The sequence below is a fragment of the Callorhinchus milii genome, unplaced genomic scaffold (assembly GCF_018977255.1).
Source record: "Callorhinchus milii isolate IMCB2004 unplaced genomic scaffold, IMCB_Cmil_1.0 Scaffold23, whole genome shotgun sequence".
Lineage (NCBI taxonomy): Eukaryota > Metazoa > Chordata > Chondrichthyes > Chimaeriformes > Callorhinchidae > Callorhinchus > Callorhinchus milii.
Window position 1 is genome coordinate 1,982,628 of NW_024704764.1, and position 17,722 is coordinate 2,000,349.

Genomic DNA, 17,722 nt, shown 5'->3' on the forward strand with positions numbered 1-17,722 from the left:
GCCTTTTCGAACTGAGTTGAGGAAACATTTCTTCACTCAGAGGGCAGTGAATTTGTGGAATTCTCTACCCAGGAAGGCTGTGGATGCTCAGTCCTTGAACATATTCAAGACTGAGGTTGATAGATTTCTAAAGGATAGAGGGATTAAGGGATATGGGGATTGGGCGGGTAAATGGAATTAGGTTAGAAGATCAGCCATGATCTTATTAAATGGCGGGGCAGGCTCGAGAGACCGAATGGCCTACTCCTGCTCCTACGTCTTATGATCTTAAGAACATAAGAACATAAGAATTAGGAGCAGGAGTAGGCCATTCGGCCCTTCGTGCCTGCCCCGCCATTCGATAAGATCATGGCTGATCTTCTCACCTAACTCTGATTACCTGCCCTATCCCCATATCCCCTAATCCCTCTATTTTTCAAGAATCTATCAGTCTCAGCCTTGAAAATGTTCAAGGACTGAGCATCTACAGCCTTCTGGGGTAGTGAATTCCATAAGTTCACTACCCTCTGAGTGAAGAAATGTTTCCTCAACTCTGTTCTAAAAGGCTGACCCTTAATTTTAAGACTGTGACCCCTGGTTATAGATTCTCCTACCAGGGGAAACAGTCCCTCTGTGTCTACTTTATCAGCCCTTTAAGAATCTTATAAGTTTCAATAAGATCCCCCTAATTCTTCTGTACTCTAGAGAATACAGCCCTAGTTTATTCAGCCTATCCTCATAGGTCAGTCCCCTCATCCCAGGAACTAACCGAGTGAATCTACGCTGCAACCCCTCGAGGGCAAGTGTGTCCTTTTTTAAATAAGGACCAAAACTGCACACAATACTCTCGGTGCGGTCTCACCAAAGCCCTATACAGTTGCAGCAAGACTTCCCTACTCTTATATTCTAAACCTTTCGAAATGAACGCTAACTGCCGTTCGCCTTCTTAGTTGCTGCTGCACCTGCAAACTAACTTTTTGGGACTGGTGTACAAGGACACCCAAATCCCTTTGAATACTAACTCTATCTAACTTCTCCCCTTCCAGAAAATAATCTGTTCTTTTATTCTTGCTACCTAGGTGAATAATTTCACACTTGCTAACATTGAATTCCATCTGCCACCTACTTGCCCACTCCCCGAGCCTATCTATATCTTGTTGCAATCTTTTTGCATCATCCTGAGAGCTCACTCTGCTACCGAGTTTAGTATCATCCGCGAATTTAGACACATTACATTCAATGTCCTCGTCCAGATCATTGATGTAAATGGTAAATAGCTGAGGCCCAAGCACTGATCCTTGTGGCACTCCACTAGTTACATCCTGCCAATTCGAGAATGATCCGTTTATCACTACTCTCTGCTTTCTACCCGATAGCCACTCTTCTATCCATGTTAATATTTTCCCATTAATCCCGTGGGCCTTGATCTTGAGTAACAGCCTTTTGTGTGGCAATATACCACATCTACTGGTTCCCCCTATCCAACCTGCAGATACATCCTCAAAATACTCTAAAAGGTTAGTCAAGCATGACTTCCCTTTTGTAAAGCCATGTTGACTCTGCCTAATCTTTTTATGGTCTTCCAGGTATCCCATAACTACGTCTTTTATTAAGGACTCAAGAATTTTCCCTACAACTGACGTCAAACTAACTGGTCTATAGTTTTCCCTATTTTCTCTCCCACCCTTCTTAAATAGTGGAGTTACGTTTGCAATCTTCCAATCAATGGGAACTTTTCCAGTATCCACAGACTTTTGGAAGATTATAGACATGCCATCCACTATCTCAGTAGCCACCTCCTTTAAAACTCTCGGATGCAGGCCATCCGGTCCAGGGGATTTATCGGTTTTAAGACCCGACAATTTACCTAGAACCATCTCTTTACTAATGTTAATCTCCCTAAGTTGCTCGCTAACATTGTCTTCTTGGTCCTCTATTTTTGGTATGTTTCCAGTGTCTTCTACGGTGAAGACTGTAGAAAAATACTTGTTTAATGACTCTGCCATGTCTTTGTCCCCTATTATAATTCCTCCGGTCTCTGCCTGTAATGGACCCACATTCACCCTCGCTCGCCTTTTCCTCTTTATATATTTGTAAAAACTCTTGGAGTCTGTTTTTATGTTCTTTGCTAGTTTGCCCTCGTAATCTATCTTCTCCCTTATTTGTGCTAAACTGATTCAAATGATCTGCAATAACTGCAGTAGAATCTCATATATTGCTTCTGGTTGAAATAAGAATTGTGATTGTGATTTTGATCGCAGTTGGCTGGTAGAACACTCTAATTGTACTCTGAGATGCAGAGCAGAAACATTGCTTTAAGGTGCATTTTATTGGAAATTGTCATTTACAGCATGTTGCATCATTCTTCCTGGGTTTACTCTGAAAACAGTCTTTTTCATGCTGTCATCTTTGGTGTAAGGGAAGATATAGTCTGTGAACGCAATGGTCTATTGCTGTGAGTGAATCATTGAGAATATCCTGCATGTTCGAACATGTGAACAAAAACCTGCTTTTGATGTGCTGATTACTAACATGACTATTGGCAGCAAACTGGTCAGAGTCAGCTGTTGTAGAGATCACATCCCACAGTCCCTCCGCCTCGATCCCTCCCTTGCCTCCTTCAAGAACTGTCTCAAGACCCTCCCTCTTCGTTCGTGCCTTCGGTCACCCTCCTACCCCTACCCTCCCCGCCCTCCACCCCTCCTAATCCCAACCGCCAGCTCGGGTGTGGATCCCTGACAGTTCAGCACCTTGGGACGTCCTCCTGATATGAAAGCTGCTATGTAAATGTAATTTGATGCTGGCAGGACAGTTTCCTTGTAAAAGGGGAGAGTACGTGTTTTTTGTTAACTCGAAGAGATAGTTGAGAGCTTCAAGCACTATGTGTCACTTTCTCCTTCGCTCAAATGAAATCAGTTCTAAACCAGGCTGGTATCTGGATTGGCACAGAATACGCCTTATCTCATAGGAGGATTTATATTATTATCTGCTGCTGTGCTGGTTATAGAGAGTGGCAATGGACTTCAGACTGCCCTTCCCTTAATTATTACTGGAAAAACCAACCTTTCCAGCCCAACAACATGTTGTTAACAGGATTGTTCTCTCAACCTGATGGCCATGGGTTTGAATTTTGAGCAGTTCCGCCCGCCACAGTTGGGATGAATTCTTTTTGATCCTTTGCCATGAGGTATGGCAGTGAAGGATCAAATAGAATACACTAGCTCCGAGACGCCACCCTGGGGTGAAGGGTGCTATCCAAATATAAATTGTTGTTGTAAGTATAAGTCCCAGCAACAGCGAAGTACAAGTAACTGGGGAAAATTGTCTCCTTCATCTCTCCTATTTGGATAGAAATGGAGCAAGATTGGTGCTCATCATAAAAAAAAAACTTCCAAACCTTCCAGCTTGGGAGACTGGGAAAGAATGAATTTATTTGGCTGCAATGTGGAGACGCAAAGTGGAAGGGCGGTAAACCATCGAGAGAGAGTGAGAGAGAGAGAGAGCGCAGGGATTTGGGAGTTCTTGATCTCAGCTGCACCGCTGTGAGGAACTACAGGGTGTTCACAAAGTCCTGTTACTCCCATGTTTTATTTCTACAGTGCACTGTCCAACACCTGAAACGTGGAAGAATGATGATAATTATATTTAGAACTGCTTAATTGTATACAGTACAAGGGTTTAACTGTATTTAGACATCCGGAGGATTGGTGTGTGTGAGTGCCATTATTTTCATAATGATCTGTGGCCATGTTCAGTGCCGCATCTTCCATAACATGGATGGGGACAGCGAGGAGGAAGTTACTGGTGTCAGACATTGTTACACCCCACTCACCTGCAACAGCAAATGCAAATTTATTGCAAGAGAAAAAAACACACAGCGGGGTAACAGGACTTTGTGAACACCCCGTGGAAGTGCAAGGTCTCTGAGCAGAAGGAAGAGAATCCGACGCTAGTCCTTGAGTACTTCCATGTGCCTTTCAACCAACTAACTAAAAGGCCAGCCTCACCGGGCGTCTGTAGATGTATGGACAAGGAGTAAAAGGAAGAAGATTAGAGGAATATCATAAATCTGATTTTTTTTTAAAAACGACAAAAATGTAAATATGAGTTCAGCTTGAAATGGAAAAAAAAAAAACCCCACCCCTTTCCTGTTAAGATTTCAGCAAACAGGTCAGAATTTGTTGAAACTTGCCTTGTTCTGAGTGTTTGGAAATGATCACTGTGGGTTTTGCTGAAGTAAAAAGGAATGCAAATCGTGGAAGAGGGGATCTTTCCAGTGAAAAGAGAAACAAGTTCAAACTGAGTATTGAAAAACAGGGGAGAGATTTGCAAACAGTCCCCAGGCTACGAGTCCAGAGGTTATTGATGTCATACAGCAACTTAAATGTATACAGCGCCCTCCATGTGGGGTAGCGTCCCAGAGCGCTTTACGGTGGCGGAGTCTGACCCCGAGCCAGGGGGAGAGGGAGGGGGGAGGTGACCCTAAGTACGATCAAAAAGGAAGGTCTTTAGGCTGGATTTGAAGGTGGGGGGAGAGGGGGCGAGGTGGTAGTAACATACACTTTACTATTATGAATTATTAGTTACCCACTTGTGCCATTTACCTATTAGACAACCAATTATAAAATAAATCTACGACTCCGCAAAACAGGAGGAATCTTGCATAAACAAATCTTATATTCTGAATATTTGTGCCTTAAAATATTACATTTGTAGTGAGCTGAGACAGAGCCCGAAGGGAGCAGCTTAGTGCCTGGAATCGGAATAACGGTTGTTAAATAAAGATGATCTCGATGGAAAAATAAAGTCTGATTTCAGTCATCCTTTCAACAACCGAGAGAGAACCAAGCATGTGTTTTGCATTTGCTCAGTTAGTTCTTAAAGAAGGTTACATACAGCGTAATGTAACATGAAAAGGCTCTCTTGTGCCGGCTTTTGTCAATGGCGCTTGTTCCCTTTTCACGTACAAGTAAATGCTGCATTTGTTAAAGTGCGGATGATACCGCACTCACTGGGTGATGAAAGAGTGCTCAGGGTAGACAGTAGTAAGGATGACATTCTGTGCCGATCATTCCCATCTTGACCTCAGTGGTGCACAAATGTGATTTTGTTGTTGTTGATCAGAAGTACCCACTGTTTATGATTAGTGCAATTTTCCACACTGTCTCTCGTAGGTACCTTTGAGTGAAGTTGCCCAATAAGTTTAAAATTACTAATGCTTCATATCGAGCAGTAAACTTATGGAACAGGCTCCCTCGGGAGACAGTGGAAGCAGAAAATTGTCATCGGTTTCAAGAACAAATTAGATAGATTTCTGCTGGAAAATAATATCTCAGGATAGATACAGTGTATAGTTTGGGACACGACATATCAAGCGATTGCCAAGATCGTGGAAGACGAATTAGATGGACCTTGGTCTTCTTCAGCCAAGAAAATTCTTATTTTCTTATGTTTCTGGGGTCAAGGAAACTCGGGAAGAGTGAAGGTGTTAGTGTTCCTGGGTTTGAGGCAAGAAGATTGGAAAGAGAAGCAACAAGTTCCTTAAAGTCCATTGAAGTATTCTCTTTAAAACTGCTTCTGATTGTAAATGATTAATACTCCTGGTACTTTATATTTATAATCCTGCCGCTGTTTTTTCTGATATACTCTCCAGATCTCTAGTGCCGTCCGTACACTATCAACATGACTTCATGTTGGGCCTAAAACAACAATCCATTGGAAGTTAAATTTTTAATTGTGAATTCAACTCATGTTAACGCTCCACAATCAAATACAAATAAATCTGATCCACAGTTCTCACGGCAGTCAAATGGGGCATGAGCAACATTAAAGCTGAGGTAGTTGATGGGAAGCCTGTATTATTATGTCTGCTCCAGTGTCGGAGACTGAGTGACTCATACCTGTCATGTCATTGTTGTCTGGCACGTCGGTAATGAATTAGTCTCCGCACAATATGCGGGTGTGTTGGGAGTGAAAACACCATCGTGATATCTCTTGTCTCCTGTCTGATCAATCACATTTGCCACTATAATTCCAGTTATCTGGTGATCAGCTACTTTGCAACGGGAAATTACGTAGGGGTTTCTTGACATGATTGTTCAGCAGCCTGGAGAGCATGATCAGGCCATCGCTGATCGTAAAATAATACAATGCAGTACACGGAAGTCCTGTAGCTCCTGTAGAGCGCTCACTTTGCAAGCGAGAGACCTGGGTTTGATTCCTGGCAGGACAAAACTTTCTTCACTCCACACGCCTGACAATAATCCCTCAAGAAAAAAAAGTAATAATAATAATTTGGTCATCAGTCCATGACTGTTTGTGGGACGCTGCTGTGCGCAATTGGCTGCCGTGTTTTGCCCACAAATATACAATCAATTCACTTTACAGTACATCCTGTGAAGCGCTTTGAGACGTCTCGAAGACGTGATGAGGCGCTGTATCAAACACAAGGATTATTATATTATAAAATTACATTTGTAATTTTTCACGTCGGGGGGGGGGGGTGGGGATGTCCCAAGGAGCTGATCAATCGGGGCTTTGGACCCCGGTGGTGGTGTGGGGGGTGGGATTGGGATCAGAGAGGGAGGAGGGTAGGAGGGCGGCTGAAGGCACAGTCGAAGAGGAGGGTCTTAAGACATGACTTGAAGGAAGCAAGGGAGGGAGAGAGACGAAGGGAATGTGGGATGAAGTTCCAAAGGTTGGGGGCAAAGAAGCTCAAGGCCTGAGCGCCGATGGTCGAGCGGGCCTGGCGGGGGACGTGGAGCAGACCGGATCCTGCTGAGCAAGGAAGTAAAGAGGAGGGTTACAACAAAAACTAAACAGCTTGTTTTTAAAAAAAACTGGCTCTGGGGTGTGAATTCATTCTTGCCTGGAAATGAATGAACTTGAATTATTTCGACGTTTCTAACCAGGTCTCAAGAAACAGTCAAGAACAATGTTGGCTCAGTACCATTTAGCAGCAGTTTCAGACTGAAGTTTCATAAATTATAAAACACTATATCTGGATATCAACAGCACAAGCTATTTGAGCAAACACAGAGATCTCTCGCAACCAGAAAGGGTGGAGTTACTTTACCGTTTCTGTTCTTTTCAAGATTTTTGGTGAAGAGCTCTTGCAGCAAAATATTTTTGTGACCGTTTATTGAAGTTTTGCAAAGCACAAACTTAATGGAACTGAAAAGGGAAGGAAGGGAATGGCAACGGTATATAAATCAGAATCCAGTAGCGTAGTATCGCAGGCAAGAGGACCTGGGTTTGATTCCCGGGCGGGGCCAAACTTTACGCAAATTTCCTTGCTCCATAAGCCTCTGTTTACCGAGCAGTAAGTAGGAACCCGGTTGTTAGTCAATTGGTGGATTGCTTTCTGGGGGCAAAGGAAAATTGCTCATTCATTCCTGTGTGCAATTGGCTGTCACATTTTGCCCACAATACATTCTATGAGGGGCTTTGAAACGTATCAACGATATGATTAGGCACTGTACCAAATGCAGGGATGTGGGGGAAAAGCTAACTGAAAGCACGGGCAAAGAGGAAGGTCTTGAAGGGACTCGGGAATGGAGAGTCAGGGCAGATAGGTTTTGAAGCCCGACCGCCGATGATGGAGGACATGAAGCAGGCCAGTGAACTGAGGGAGTGACCAGGTTGGGTTAGGGTTTGAGAAGGTCACAGAGATGGGTGGGGCAAGCGATTTAATGGTTAGGATGAGGATCTTAATCTAAAAAATTATTGGCTGGGATTCCAGGACCAGTTCCCTCTTATAAACTTCCTTCCCAGGTAAGCCATCCTCCAATTTACCTACCATGGAATGGGCCACTTTCCTGGTAAAAGATAGTGAGGTTTATTATGTGCTAATAGCTAACATTGGAGATGTTCCCTTTCTCGTTTAAAATAGGATATGCCATTGTTAGCTCATCAGAAGAGACAACTTTACCTGCAATAGTAAATCAATAAACATTGCATACCACAATGTGCAATAAATTTTATTTTCTAATTGATCTTAAATAGCATTTGACCATAACCATAATCTTCATATTGCAGTGGAGCAATATTTTCCATTGGAAGTTTAATTTTAGGTAAAATGTAATCTTACCGGGCTGTATTGCATGTCCCCAAACTGTATAACATCTTCTTTCCTTAACTGCAACATAAACCAGTTCTCTCATTAGTCTGGCACACACGGTTAAATTATCCTTCCTTCCCCACATCCGGTCCCTAACCAGGACCGCTTTCCTCCACCTTAGCCACATTGCCTGCCTCCGACCATATCTTACTCCAGCTGCAGCCGAAGCCCTCGTGCATACATTCGTCACCTCCCGCCTGGATTACTCAAACGCATTCCTCACCCGTCTCCCCAGCTCCACTATTCAAAAAATTCAGCTCATTCAGAACTCTGCTGCTCATATACTTACCCAGACCAAACTCTGTAGCCCCATCTCAGGCCTCCTGCTTGTCCCTCGCGCCCTCCGACACCATTGGAGATCACGCATTCAGCCAAGACTCCGGAACACTCTCCCTCAGTCGCTCCGCCTTGCCCCCCCCTCCCCTTTTTCCCGCCTGAAAACCTTCCATTTCGACAGTGCTTAACGGCCACCTTCCCCCACACCCCCACGCGCCCCCAGCTCGGAGTAAGGCTCCGCCACTGTTAATCGCTCTGGCGCAAGTTGTGGTTGTTATCCCTTGTTTTTCTCCCTCTTTCTGCAGACGAGCCAACAAGCCCAAGTATTGACCTGGTGGCAGATCACGTCCCAGCCTCCGCTGTTGTTTCCAGTGGACATAACTCAGCACCACGTATCATCACCAGCCCTGCGTCTCCAACCTTCGCATTCCCTCTCCCACGGCACTACTCACAGGACTGCAGTAAGTTGAGAGCGAGTCAATAACGAGAGTTAAGAAATAGATAGGTACCTGAAAAGGAAAAATTTGCACGAAAATGGTGAAGGAGCAGGGGAGTGGGACTGATTGGGTGGCTCTTCCAAAGAGCCAGCACAGGCACGATGGGCCGAATGGCCTCCTTCTGTGCCATAATATTCTATGACTCTATACGAAGTGATGTGCAAGTGGATTTGGCCAGTCAACAAAAAGGAGATGGTAATGAGATCAAGATATTTTTGAAATGCTCCCAAATTGTAATATGTTATAATCGAGAGTTCTGTCCTCAATCAGTGTACAGTATGGTATAAAAATGGAAGCAGAATCCTCTTTCAGTTAATCTGTCTGTTCTCGAAACACCAGGAAAAACTAATCTCGCCTCTTATTGTACATTGTAAGTCTTCTAAACGGAATAACTGAGAAATCCTACTATTACTCCCTGCCATCGTGGCAACAGATTGTATCTATCAGCTTGTGCATGAAGCGAGGTGACGTGTCGAAACTAAGGCCAGATTGCCAATGTAAATTAAATTGAAATTTTGATAAATCAATACTGTATTGAAACAGGTTAACCAGGTCAGTTATTTGATGATTATGACTATTTGGATTTTGCTTCTGTACTTAACGAGTATAATTCTGGGATCAATCACCAGATGCAGGAATTGCTGAAAGTAATCATCTTTTTTTCCATCTAATGAGAAGTCTTGACGGTCGGTTTCTGATCGCAAGAGTGGAACTTCACGAAAGGGTGCACAGGTTTTTACTGGTGAAAGAGAGTTTATTGCAATGCGCAATGTAGCAAGTTCAAATTGTACCTCTTTTTGAGTAGAACCCAGTAATAAATCAAAAGCATTGAAGCCAACCCAAAATTAACTGACCATCAATTCCACTAGGCTTAAATATCTACTGTCTTTGCCTCCACCCCAGGCCCCATTCACAGGGTGTCCACAACACATCCCTGTAGTCACAAGTGGGCAAACTAACTGATGATCTGACTATTTGGATTTGCTGGAGGTATCGACATGGTATTTCCACTGTCAAACAATGCAAATGGCAAACAAAAATGTTAAATGGTGAGAAAGAAGAAATTGTGTCACGGGGTTTTCGAAGCTGCATTGAACACTGCCCATCTTTTCCTTCCTTCCTTCCTTCCTTCCTTCCTTCCTTCCTTCCTTCCTTCCTTCCTTCCTTCCTTCCTTCCTTCCTTCCTTCCTTCCTTCCTTCCTTCCTTCCTTCCTTCCTTCCTTCCTTCCTTCCTTCCTTCCTTCCTTCCTTCCTTCCTTCCTTCCTTTTCAATTCTTGTTATGTGTGCTGCATTTTGTTTCATCAGGCAACATTAAAGCTAGCCGACGCTCCTCTTACCTTCTAGCTATAACGACCGAGAGATCAAAGTCATGTGATGAAGGATTAAATTCATATCGGGAAGAGCGAAAGGTCTACTCGTAAGTTTTTTCACGGGAACTTGGTTTGATGATCAAAACCTGTTGTCTTTCTGAAAAAAAATCAATGTGGAAATTAAACGGATTCACATCCTAGTGTGAGAGTGAGTGGGTGGGTGTGTGTGTGTGTGAAAGAGAGAGAGAGAGAGAGAGAGGTCCCTAGACTTAGATTTATTTGTCTAATGCTCCAGATTGTCTGATGCAAAAGAATAGATGGTACAAAAGAATAGATATCAAAACAAGTTGTAATTGGGATCCCTCAGCCTCGCCCATCCTCATCTATCTTTAAGTCTCACCTTGAAACCTACCCCTTAAACCAATTGTCACCTCCCACATACCCTTTTCCCTGACTCTGCAATCCAACCCCATCACCGACAAGCAGTCCAAGAGACGAGCCAACATGAAGGGAGCTATATCAATGCAAGTTGTTGCTGTTGCATACCTGGTTGACAATAATGTCTGGGGTTATGATTAAGGGGCCTATCTCACTACAAATGAATCTCCTTCATATTCAAAGATGTATTTTAATAGTTTATTCATCAGCTGAAGAGCTTTAGAAATTATTGGGATAAAATTTGGTCAGTGTATGAAGTTTCGGACCTTGGTGGGAGAGGCCATCTCAGTGTTTGGTATGAGATATTATCTGGGTGTCAGGAGATGTGAAGCATTGTGCGCAGCGCTGAGCTAATCCACATTGACTTTTACAAGTTATGATTTGTTTTAACCAAAGCAGCTTATAAACGATGATATCCTGCGGTGTATTTGATGCCTAGATTCTGTGCTAAATTGTACAGAGGTCAAGGAGACATTTTGATCCCTCATTTTGGTGTCTCTTTTTTTCCCTTAGGAAGCTGCCAAAACGAGTTCCGAGCCTTAAGATTCTGAAGAGTTTTTTCACAGACGGGGTAAGAGTCGATTTGTAAAAGTTGTAAAATTAAATCTCCATCGCTCACCAAAACCCGCTTATAAATCGTCAGAGATCAGCTGCATAAAGCTGCTGCTTAATTATAAATGAGGAGATTTACTTGGGGATTGGCCAGAATCAACTATTTGCAATTCTGGTCTCTGGGTGTTTCTGTACCCACGAATATGGTCATTCGCAGCAATTTTGTGAAAACAGCCTTGAAGTGAATGACTTATTTTTTTTTAATCTGGGGAATTGTTGACCAGGATACCGGGAGAATCTCCTATAGTCAACGCTTATGAGGAGAGTGAGCCTCTAATGTGAAATCCACTCTCAGGAGGATTGAGATTTTATTTCCAGGAGCCTCCGACTATGAAAACCATTGAATCTGTGGTGATGAATAAACCATTGTGTTGCGCGGAGTGAAACATTCTAGTAGACGTAAAATGCCTGAACGACAAAACTACCAAATTATTTATGAAAAGTACATTTTTAATTTCTGCCCCAAAATTAGTCAACCTGTTGTGGCCCCACAGGACTGAACCCAGGAAAGATGTTGTCTTGCGATCTGTAAATATTGTATGCCATTCACTGGAGATAAACCTGCATTCATCCAAAGTGCACCGATGAGCTTTTTATTTTTAATTATTGAGTGCTTGAAACACGAGCCAAACCTCAGTGATGTTTAGAAAGCAGAGTCCCGGAATCCTGCTGTTGTATGAGTTGCTCTGCATAAAGCTACTTCTTAAATATAAATGATCATTAAAGCACCAGTTCTTTGGAGGTGGCAGGTTGGCCAGAATCAACCATGTACAGATGTTTTCTCTGGGCCATTTGCCTGTGAACATAACTAGCCGCAATGTCCCTCAAACAGCCATGAAGTGAATGACCAATGATGTGGTGACTGAGTTCACTTTGGGGCCATTGGTGGCGTTAGGCATATCCAACCCATGCAATTGCAGGAAGCCCTGCAACTCGGTTACTTGTTGTCTCAAAATGGCGATGGATGAAATGATGGAGTGATGGGACACAAGGTCACAGCCTAAACACGGCTTCTCCAGGCCCACGTCGGCTACCTCCAGCCAATAGCCACAAGTCTCAGGTCCGGCACATCCCCCACTACGTGGAGTCCTGTAGCTCAGTGGTTAGAGCACTCGCTTTGCAAGCGAGACACCTGAGTTCAATTCCAGGCAGAGGGCGAAACCTTGGGCAAGTTTCCTTACTCCACACAGAGCCTAATAATAATCCCTCCAAAACCAAAAACAATAATAAATTGGTCATTTTCAATCTACGACTGTTTGTGGGACATTGCTGTGCGCAATTGGCTGCCGCGTTTCACCCATAAATATACAGTCAATTCACTTCACAGCCTCTTCTGTGAAGCACTTTGAGACGTCGAGAAGATGTGAAAAGCGCTATATCAAATGCAAGGATTATTATTATTATTATTACGTCCGGTTTCCTGGGGACTCGTTGCCAGTCTCCCAGCATCTGAGGAGAAGCCGTCCAGCTCTGGCCGGCGTTTGAGCTGTGCCACAAGCTGTCCTCACGGTGAGCGAGTCGTCACCCGCCACCTACTGACACGGGTACACTGGCAACACTGGCAGGGACCCTGGAAGCGAGCTTTGCCTGAGGCCTGCAGGACGAACACTGGCCTTCTTTGGGCTGATTTTACCGCTGGTGACTGGGACGCTATCCTGCGTGAGGGCGTTATATAAATGCAAATTGTTGTCGGTGGTGGTCACTTTCAGGGAACCTTAAACACGCTGGTTAACAAAATCTTCAGGACCGTCTGACCATTTAATGTTTGTTTGATCAGTCCCTAGATAGCTTGGACACCTCTGAAGACACGAGAACTAAGCGACATTCCACTTCCGACCTCTGTGACGTGACTTTCAGTGATGTCAGGAAAGAAGGATGGTTGCATTTTCGGCAACTCGTCGCAGAGAAGGGAAAGGCAAGTCCTATCTCTGACGTAGCATAGGTTTAAGTAGAAGCTTCCGTCAGCTAACATTTTCTATCATTGTTTAGTGACTCCGTTTTTAATATTATAACTTCCATCTCTCTCTTTCTCTTTCGCACACGTACAGACGCACTTTAATACATATAAAACTTGAACAGACTAATTGTTTATCTCTCTTACAAATTACTTTGCACTGTTTTTATTTTTCTGTTGTTTCCCTCTTCTATTTGAATTCAAGAGGAAACTTGATGCATGCATGTGGAGAAGGGAATAGAAAGGTAAATGAAGCAGGAATTAGGAGGCCCTTTGTGGAGCATAAACACAGCAAAGAGGAGGTGAACCAAATGGCCAACGTTGATGCTGTACGGTCTTCGTAATTCTATGGAATGGATATACTATGTTGGAGTGGCTGTAACAGTGAGATACTTCATTCAGCCACCCAGCTGAGATCTAATGAGTGCAAAGGCTAGTCTTCTCTTGCCTCATGTGTAGAGCTGGTCTTTCAAAAGAAAACGATCAATAGCTGAAAACAATGTAACACTGCAAGAAGCTACGTAATGATTGTGGCAGTGTGTGTTGGCCATTAATAATCAGTGGTGTGTTGCTCGAAACCTTACTCAAAGGTTAAATCCAATCCTGTAATCCTACTTTCCCAAATGCATCATGCTGGCCGAGTGGATTTGATTTCAGTCTCTTTCGTCCCTTTTCCCCTCACTGGAACTGAGTTTTCAATGAATGATGTGCTGTACGGTTCCCAAGTAAAGGTATACAATTAATAATTAATTTTGCAATAAGCTCTTGGGAAGTTTAATGTGAGATGATTCAATATTCTAGGAATCCTAATGGCCCCGGCTGCTTCCTTGAATATTTCATACAGCTATTGGAGCACATTTAGATGAAGTGCTCAGTAGTCGCTTGCATCACACTTGTTTTTCTTGACCGCTTCGAATGTAAGTACAGCATAAAATACTGTAGTTTCAACTAATATAATGGCTAACAAAATTATGTCCAAAAACACCCAACAAGACAGGTGCGTGGTTTCCTCACTAAGCTTGTAGCTGGTACAACCTGTCACATCTGAGGTATTGCAGTGTCATGTGGAAAAGTGGAAATATGTTTTATTATCAATTATGCATCTGTTAAAATGATGTTCTTACCAATGGAAATCTATCTTTTTGAACTGTTCACAATATAAATGAACGTATTACCTCCTGTACTGCAGCGGATTGGATAAAGCACTCGCGTCGCAAGCGAGAAGGTCTGGGTTTGATTCCCAGGCTGGGTGAAACCATAGGCAAGTTTCCTTACTCCACACGGCTATGTTTATCCAGCAGTAAGTGGGAATCTGGTTGTTAGTTGGTTGGCGGATCGCTTTTCCAGGGACAATAATTCCTTAAAAAAAATTAGAACAATTTGATCACTCACTCACGACTGTTTGTGGGACACTGCTGTGACAGTTAACTGCCACATTCACCCCAAAAATATACAGCCAATTCACTTTAGAGTATATTCTGTGAAGGGCTTTGAGACGTCTCGAAGACATGATAATGCGCTACATCAAATGCAAGGATTATTATAGTATTATTATAGTATTATAATATTTTAAGGATAATTGTTTCGAGGGAATATTTGGTGCTAATTTGTCCGATCAAAAAAGTCATGGAGTAACGAAACTTGCCTTCCATTTCGCCCTGTCCGGGAATCGAACCCAAGTCCTCTTGCTTGCGAGGCAAGTGCTCTAACCAATATGCTACATGACTCAATTTTGGGGTGAAGTTCTCATTGATGCTCTTAGTACACTTTGACAATGTGCACTTATAAAATGTAATCAAATTGACATAACATTACCCCTTCATTCTTTATCTGTTTGATGAAACACGCGTCTGTACATTGTGTTTCTGCTTCTGTGCAGACTTTGTATCATGTGAATTAGAAGCAAATAGAAATGACATGTCACAGCTAAAAACAGAGTTTGTGGCAGAAGAGCAGAGACGAATTAAAGGCTGCGCTTCTGGACGCTTACGAATGAGGTCCTGTCTGTGTGGGATCAGTTTTCAATGCTTTCCATTATTTCAAAATGCAAACAAATCGCATGTGCATCATTTTGAGGGGAGGGAATCGTTGTGAGGATATGGAATATTTAGAGCGTCCCTCCAGGGAGAGAGTGCGCATTCCATTCCAAAAATCTAGCTCCGTAATTTCCATGCGTAGGTGGGGTGTGTCGAATTCTCAGTTTGGTTTGGATTGCCGGGGGAGTCAGCAGGTCAGAGAGGTAGAGAGATGTCAGGGTGTGAAGGGATTTGTAGAGGAATGTGAGAATCTTCAAGTCGATTTGTTCGGGAGCCAGCGGAGCCTGGCAAGGACTGCAGTGATGGGGGTATGGAGTTTATGGGGGTATGGAGTGAGTGTACGGGCGGCAGAGTTTTTAACTATTTTGATTTTGTGGATAGTGGAAGGGGGAATAATTGAGGTGGTAGGTGCCAAAAGCGTGGATGAGGGTTTCAGCTGCGTGAGGGGTGATTTACGGTCAGAGGCAGGCAGTTAACAGAGGTGGAGGAAAGCGGACTTAGTTAGGGACTGGGTGTTGGGGTTGGAAGGACAGCTGTGGATCGAGACTGCAGAATATTTCGCTACGGCAATTTGGGTTCTGTAGGCTCTGTAGTGGCTGGTGTTGATTAGGTATCTTTGATGAATCCAGAATTAGTAAATGGTAATCCCAGGAGATTTTCAAGCGTGCCCAGCCTGCATAAGAGAAATAACTTATCTTCTTATATTTCTAATGCGAGTTCATTCCAGTGAGTTTTCTGTCAGAATTTGTTTCATTCCAGTGATGTATTGATCAAGAATGTAGTTTATGCGTGATTCAGGATTACAAACTGTTTATTTACGAGTCAATGAAATGAATAAGTAGATCGGAAGAAAATAAGGCACTGCAGTTTAAAATGAACTGTTGATTTTCCTGCAAATGCGTTGCTATTTGAATTGTTTTTCTTGATTATCTAGTGATTTGCTTCTTACTAATCTACTTTTCTTTTATCTGATGATTTATTGATTTATTTGCTTATCCATTATTCATGCCCTGCCATCGAGCTCTCAGCTGTTTCTGACGGTAACTGTTCTCCTTTGTTTTCCTATGTGTGGTACACATACTTTGTTTCTTCTGGATATTAGTGGTTCTTTCAAATGCGTAGGAAGATGAAACGCACAGCTTTTCAAAAGATTAAAATGGACAAGATATTCTATTGAAGTTTCACATCCATGGAGTTTTTTTTTAAAAAACCCAGCCTTTGCTGTTTTCCTTTCGCAGAGGATTGTGAGCAGCATTCGTCCTTGGAAACGGGTTTATGCCCTCCTGCGATCACATTCCTTGTACCTGTACAAAGATAAAAGGGATGCCGTGTCTGCCTCTTCCTCACAAGCTGATGACGAACAGCCCATTTGTATCAAGGCCTGTTTGATTGATATTTCATACAGTGAGACTAAAAGGAAGAACGTTTTTCGTCTGACTACATCGGACTTTTGTGACTATCTGTTCCAAGCTGAGGATAGGGACGACATGCTGAACTGGATTAAAATTATCCAAGAAAATAGTAAAACCGAGGGAGAAGTGAGTACTGTTTTTATTAAAAACATAAAGTATTCCAGCAGAGAAAAAGGCTATTCAACTGTTCCAGGTCTGCGCACTGTATTTCTCTACATGAAAGTAATGCAACTGTGGGATGTTTGCGGTGTGCAAATTGACTGCCTGCTTTTTGACTATAAAAATACACCTCATTGAATCTTGTGAAACTCTTCAAGACATCCTCCTGACATGGAAGGTGCTATGTCAAAAGCAACGATTATTGATTGATTATTATCAATCCCAATCTCCTGCTCGCACCCCAAACCCCTTAATATTCCTCCTCATCAAACATCTGTCTAATTTCCTTTTTAAAATAAATCATGGCCTCTGCCTCAGCCACAGTTTGTGGCAGAGAATTCCACATTCCAACTAAGCCTCTCTGAACAAATGTTTTCTTCCAACTTTCCCTTGAATTCTTTGAATTAAAAGTAGAATTATAATAATTCCTTACAAAAAGAATATGGGGCCTCTGGCTGTCAGAGTGGTAATAATAATACTAACCCTTTCATTTGATATAGCGCCTTATCATGTCATTGAGACGTCTCAAAGAGCTTCACAGAATATATTGTAAAGTGGATTTGCTTTATATTTTGTGATACAAAACCAGCCAATCACCCTGACTCAAACTCTGAATGTGAATTGCAAGTTATATTCTTCCCATCGTTTCAGCAGTTCACTGGATAGTGTATGGAGACTGAAAGAGTACTTCATACCATCCACCAATATAAGACATCATCCTCGGTTTAGACATCACTAGTGGTGGCCAACCATATGAATATTTCTTGAGTTATGGTCACCATATCAAAATCGCTACTCAGTAAACATTAATTTAACGCAGACTTGCCTGGACTAGTGCGAATGTTCAGCAGGACATTTCTTGATGGGCAATGGGTTGGCCACACTTGTTTTAGAGTGTGAGTGGGCAATCAATGGTATACCGTAGCATT

The 17,722-nt window shown here is 42.8% G+C and overlaps 1 protein-coding gene across 1 annotated transcript in view; it reads left to right on the forward strand.

Moving 5' to 3' along the window:
* Nucleotides 1-17,722, forward strand: part of LOC103185703 (rho GTPase-activating protein 23) — a 98,450-nt gene that overhangs the window by 57,300 nt on the left and 23,428 nt on the right. The window contains exons 8-12 of the mRNA XM_007904340.2: nt 8,680-8,835; nt 10,178-10,289; nt 11,134-11,191; nt 13,010-13,147; nt 16,461-16,760. Coding sequence (XP_007902531.2) covers nt 8,680-8,835; nt 10,178-10,289; nt 11,134-11,191; nt 13,010-13,147; nt 16,461-16,760 — 764 coding nt within the window. The remainder of the gene's footprint in view (nt 1-8,679; nt 8,836-10,177; nt 10,290-11,133; nt 11,192-13,009; nt 13,148-16,460; nt 16,761-17,722) is intronic.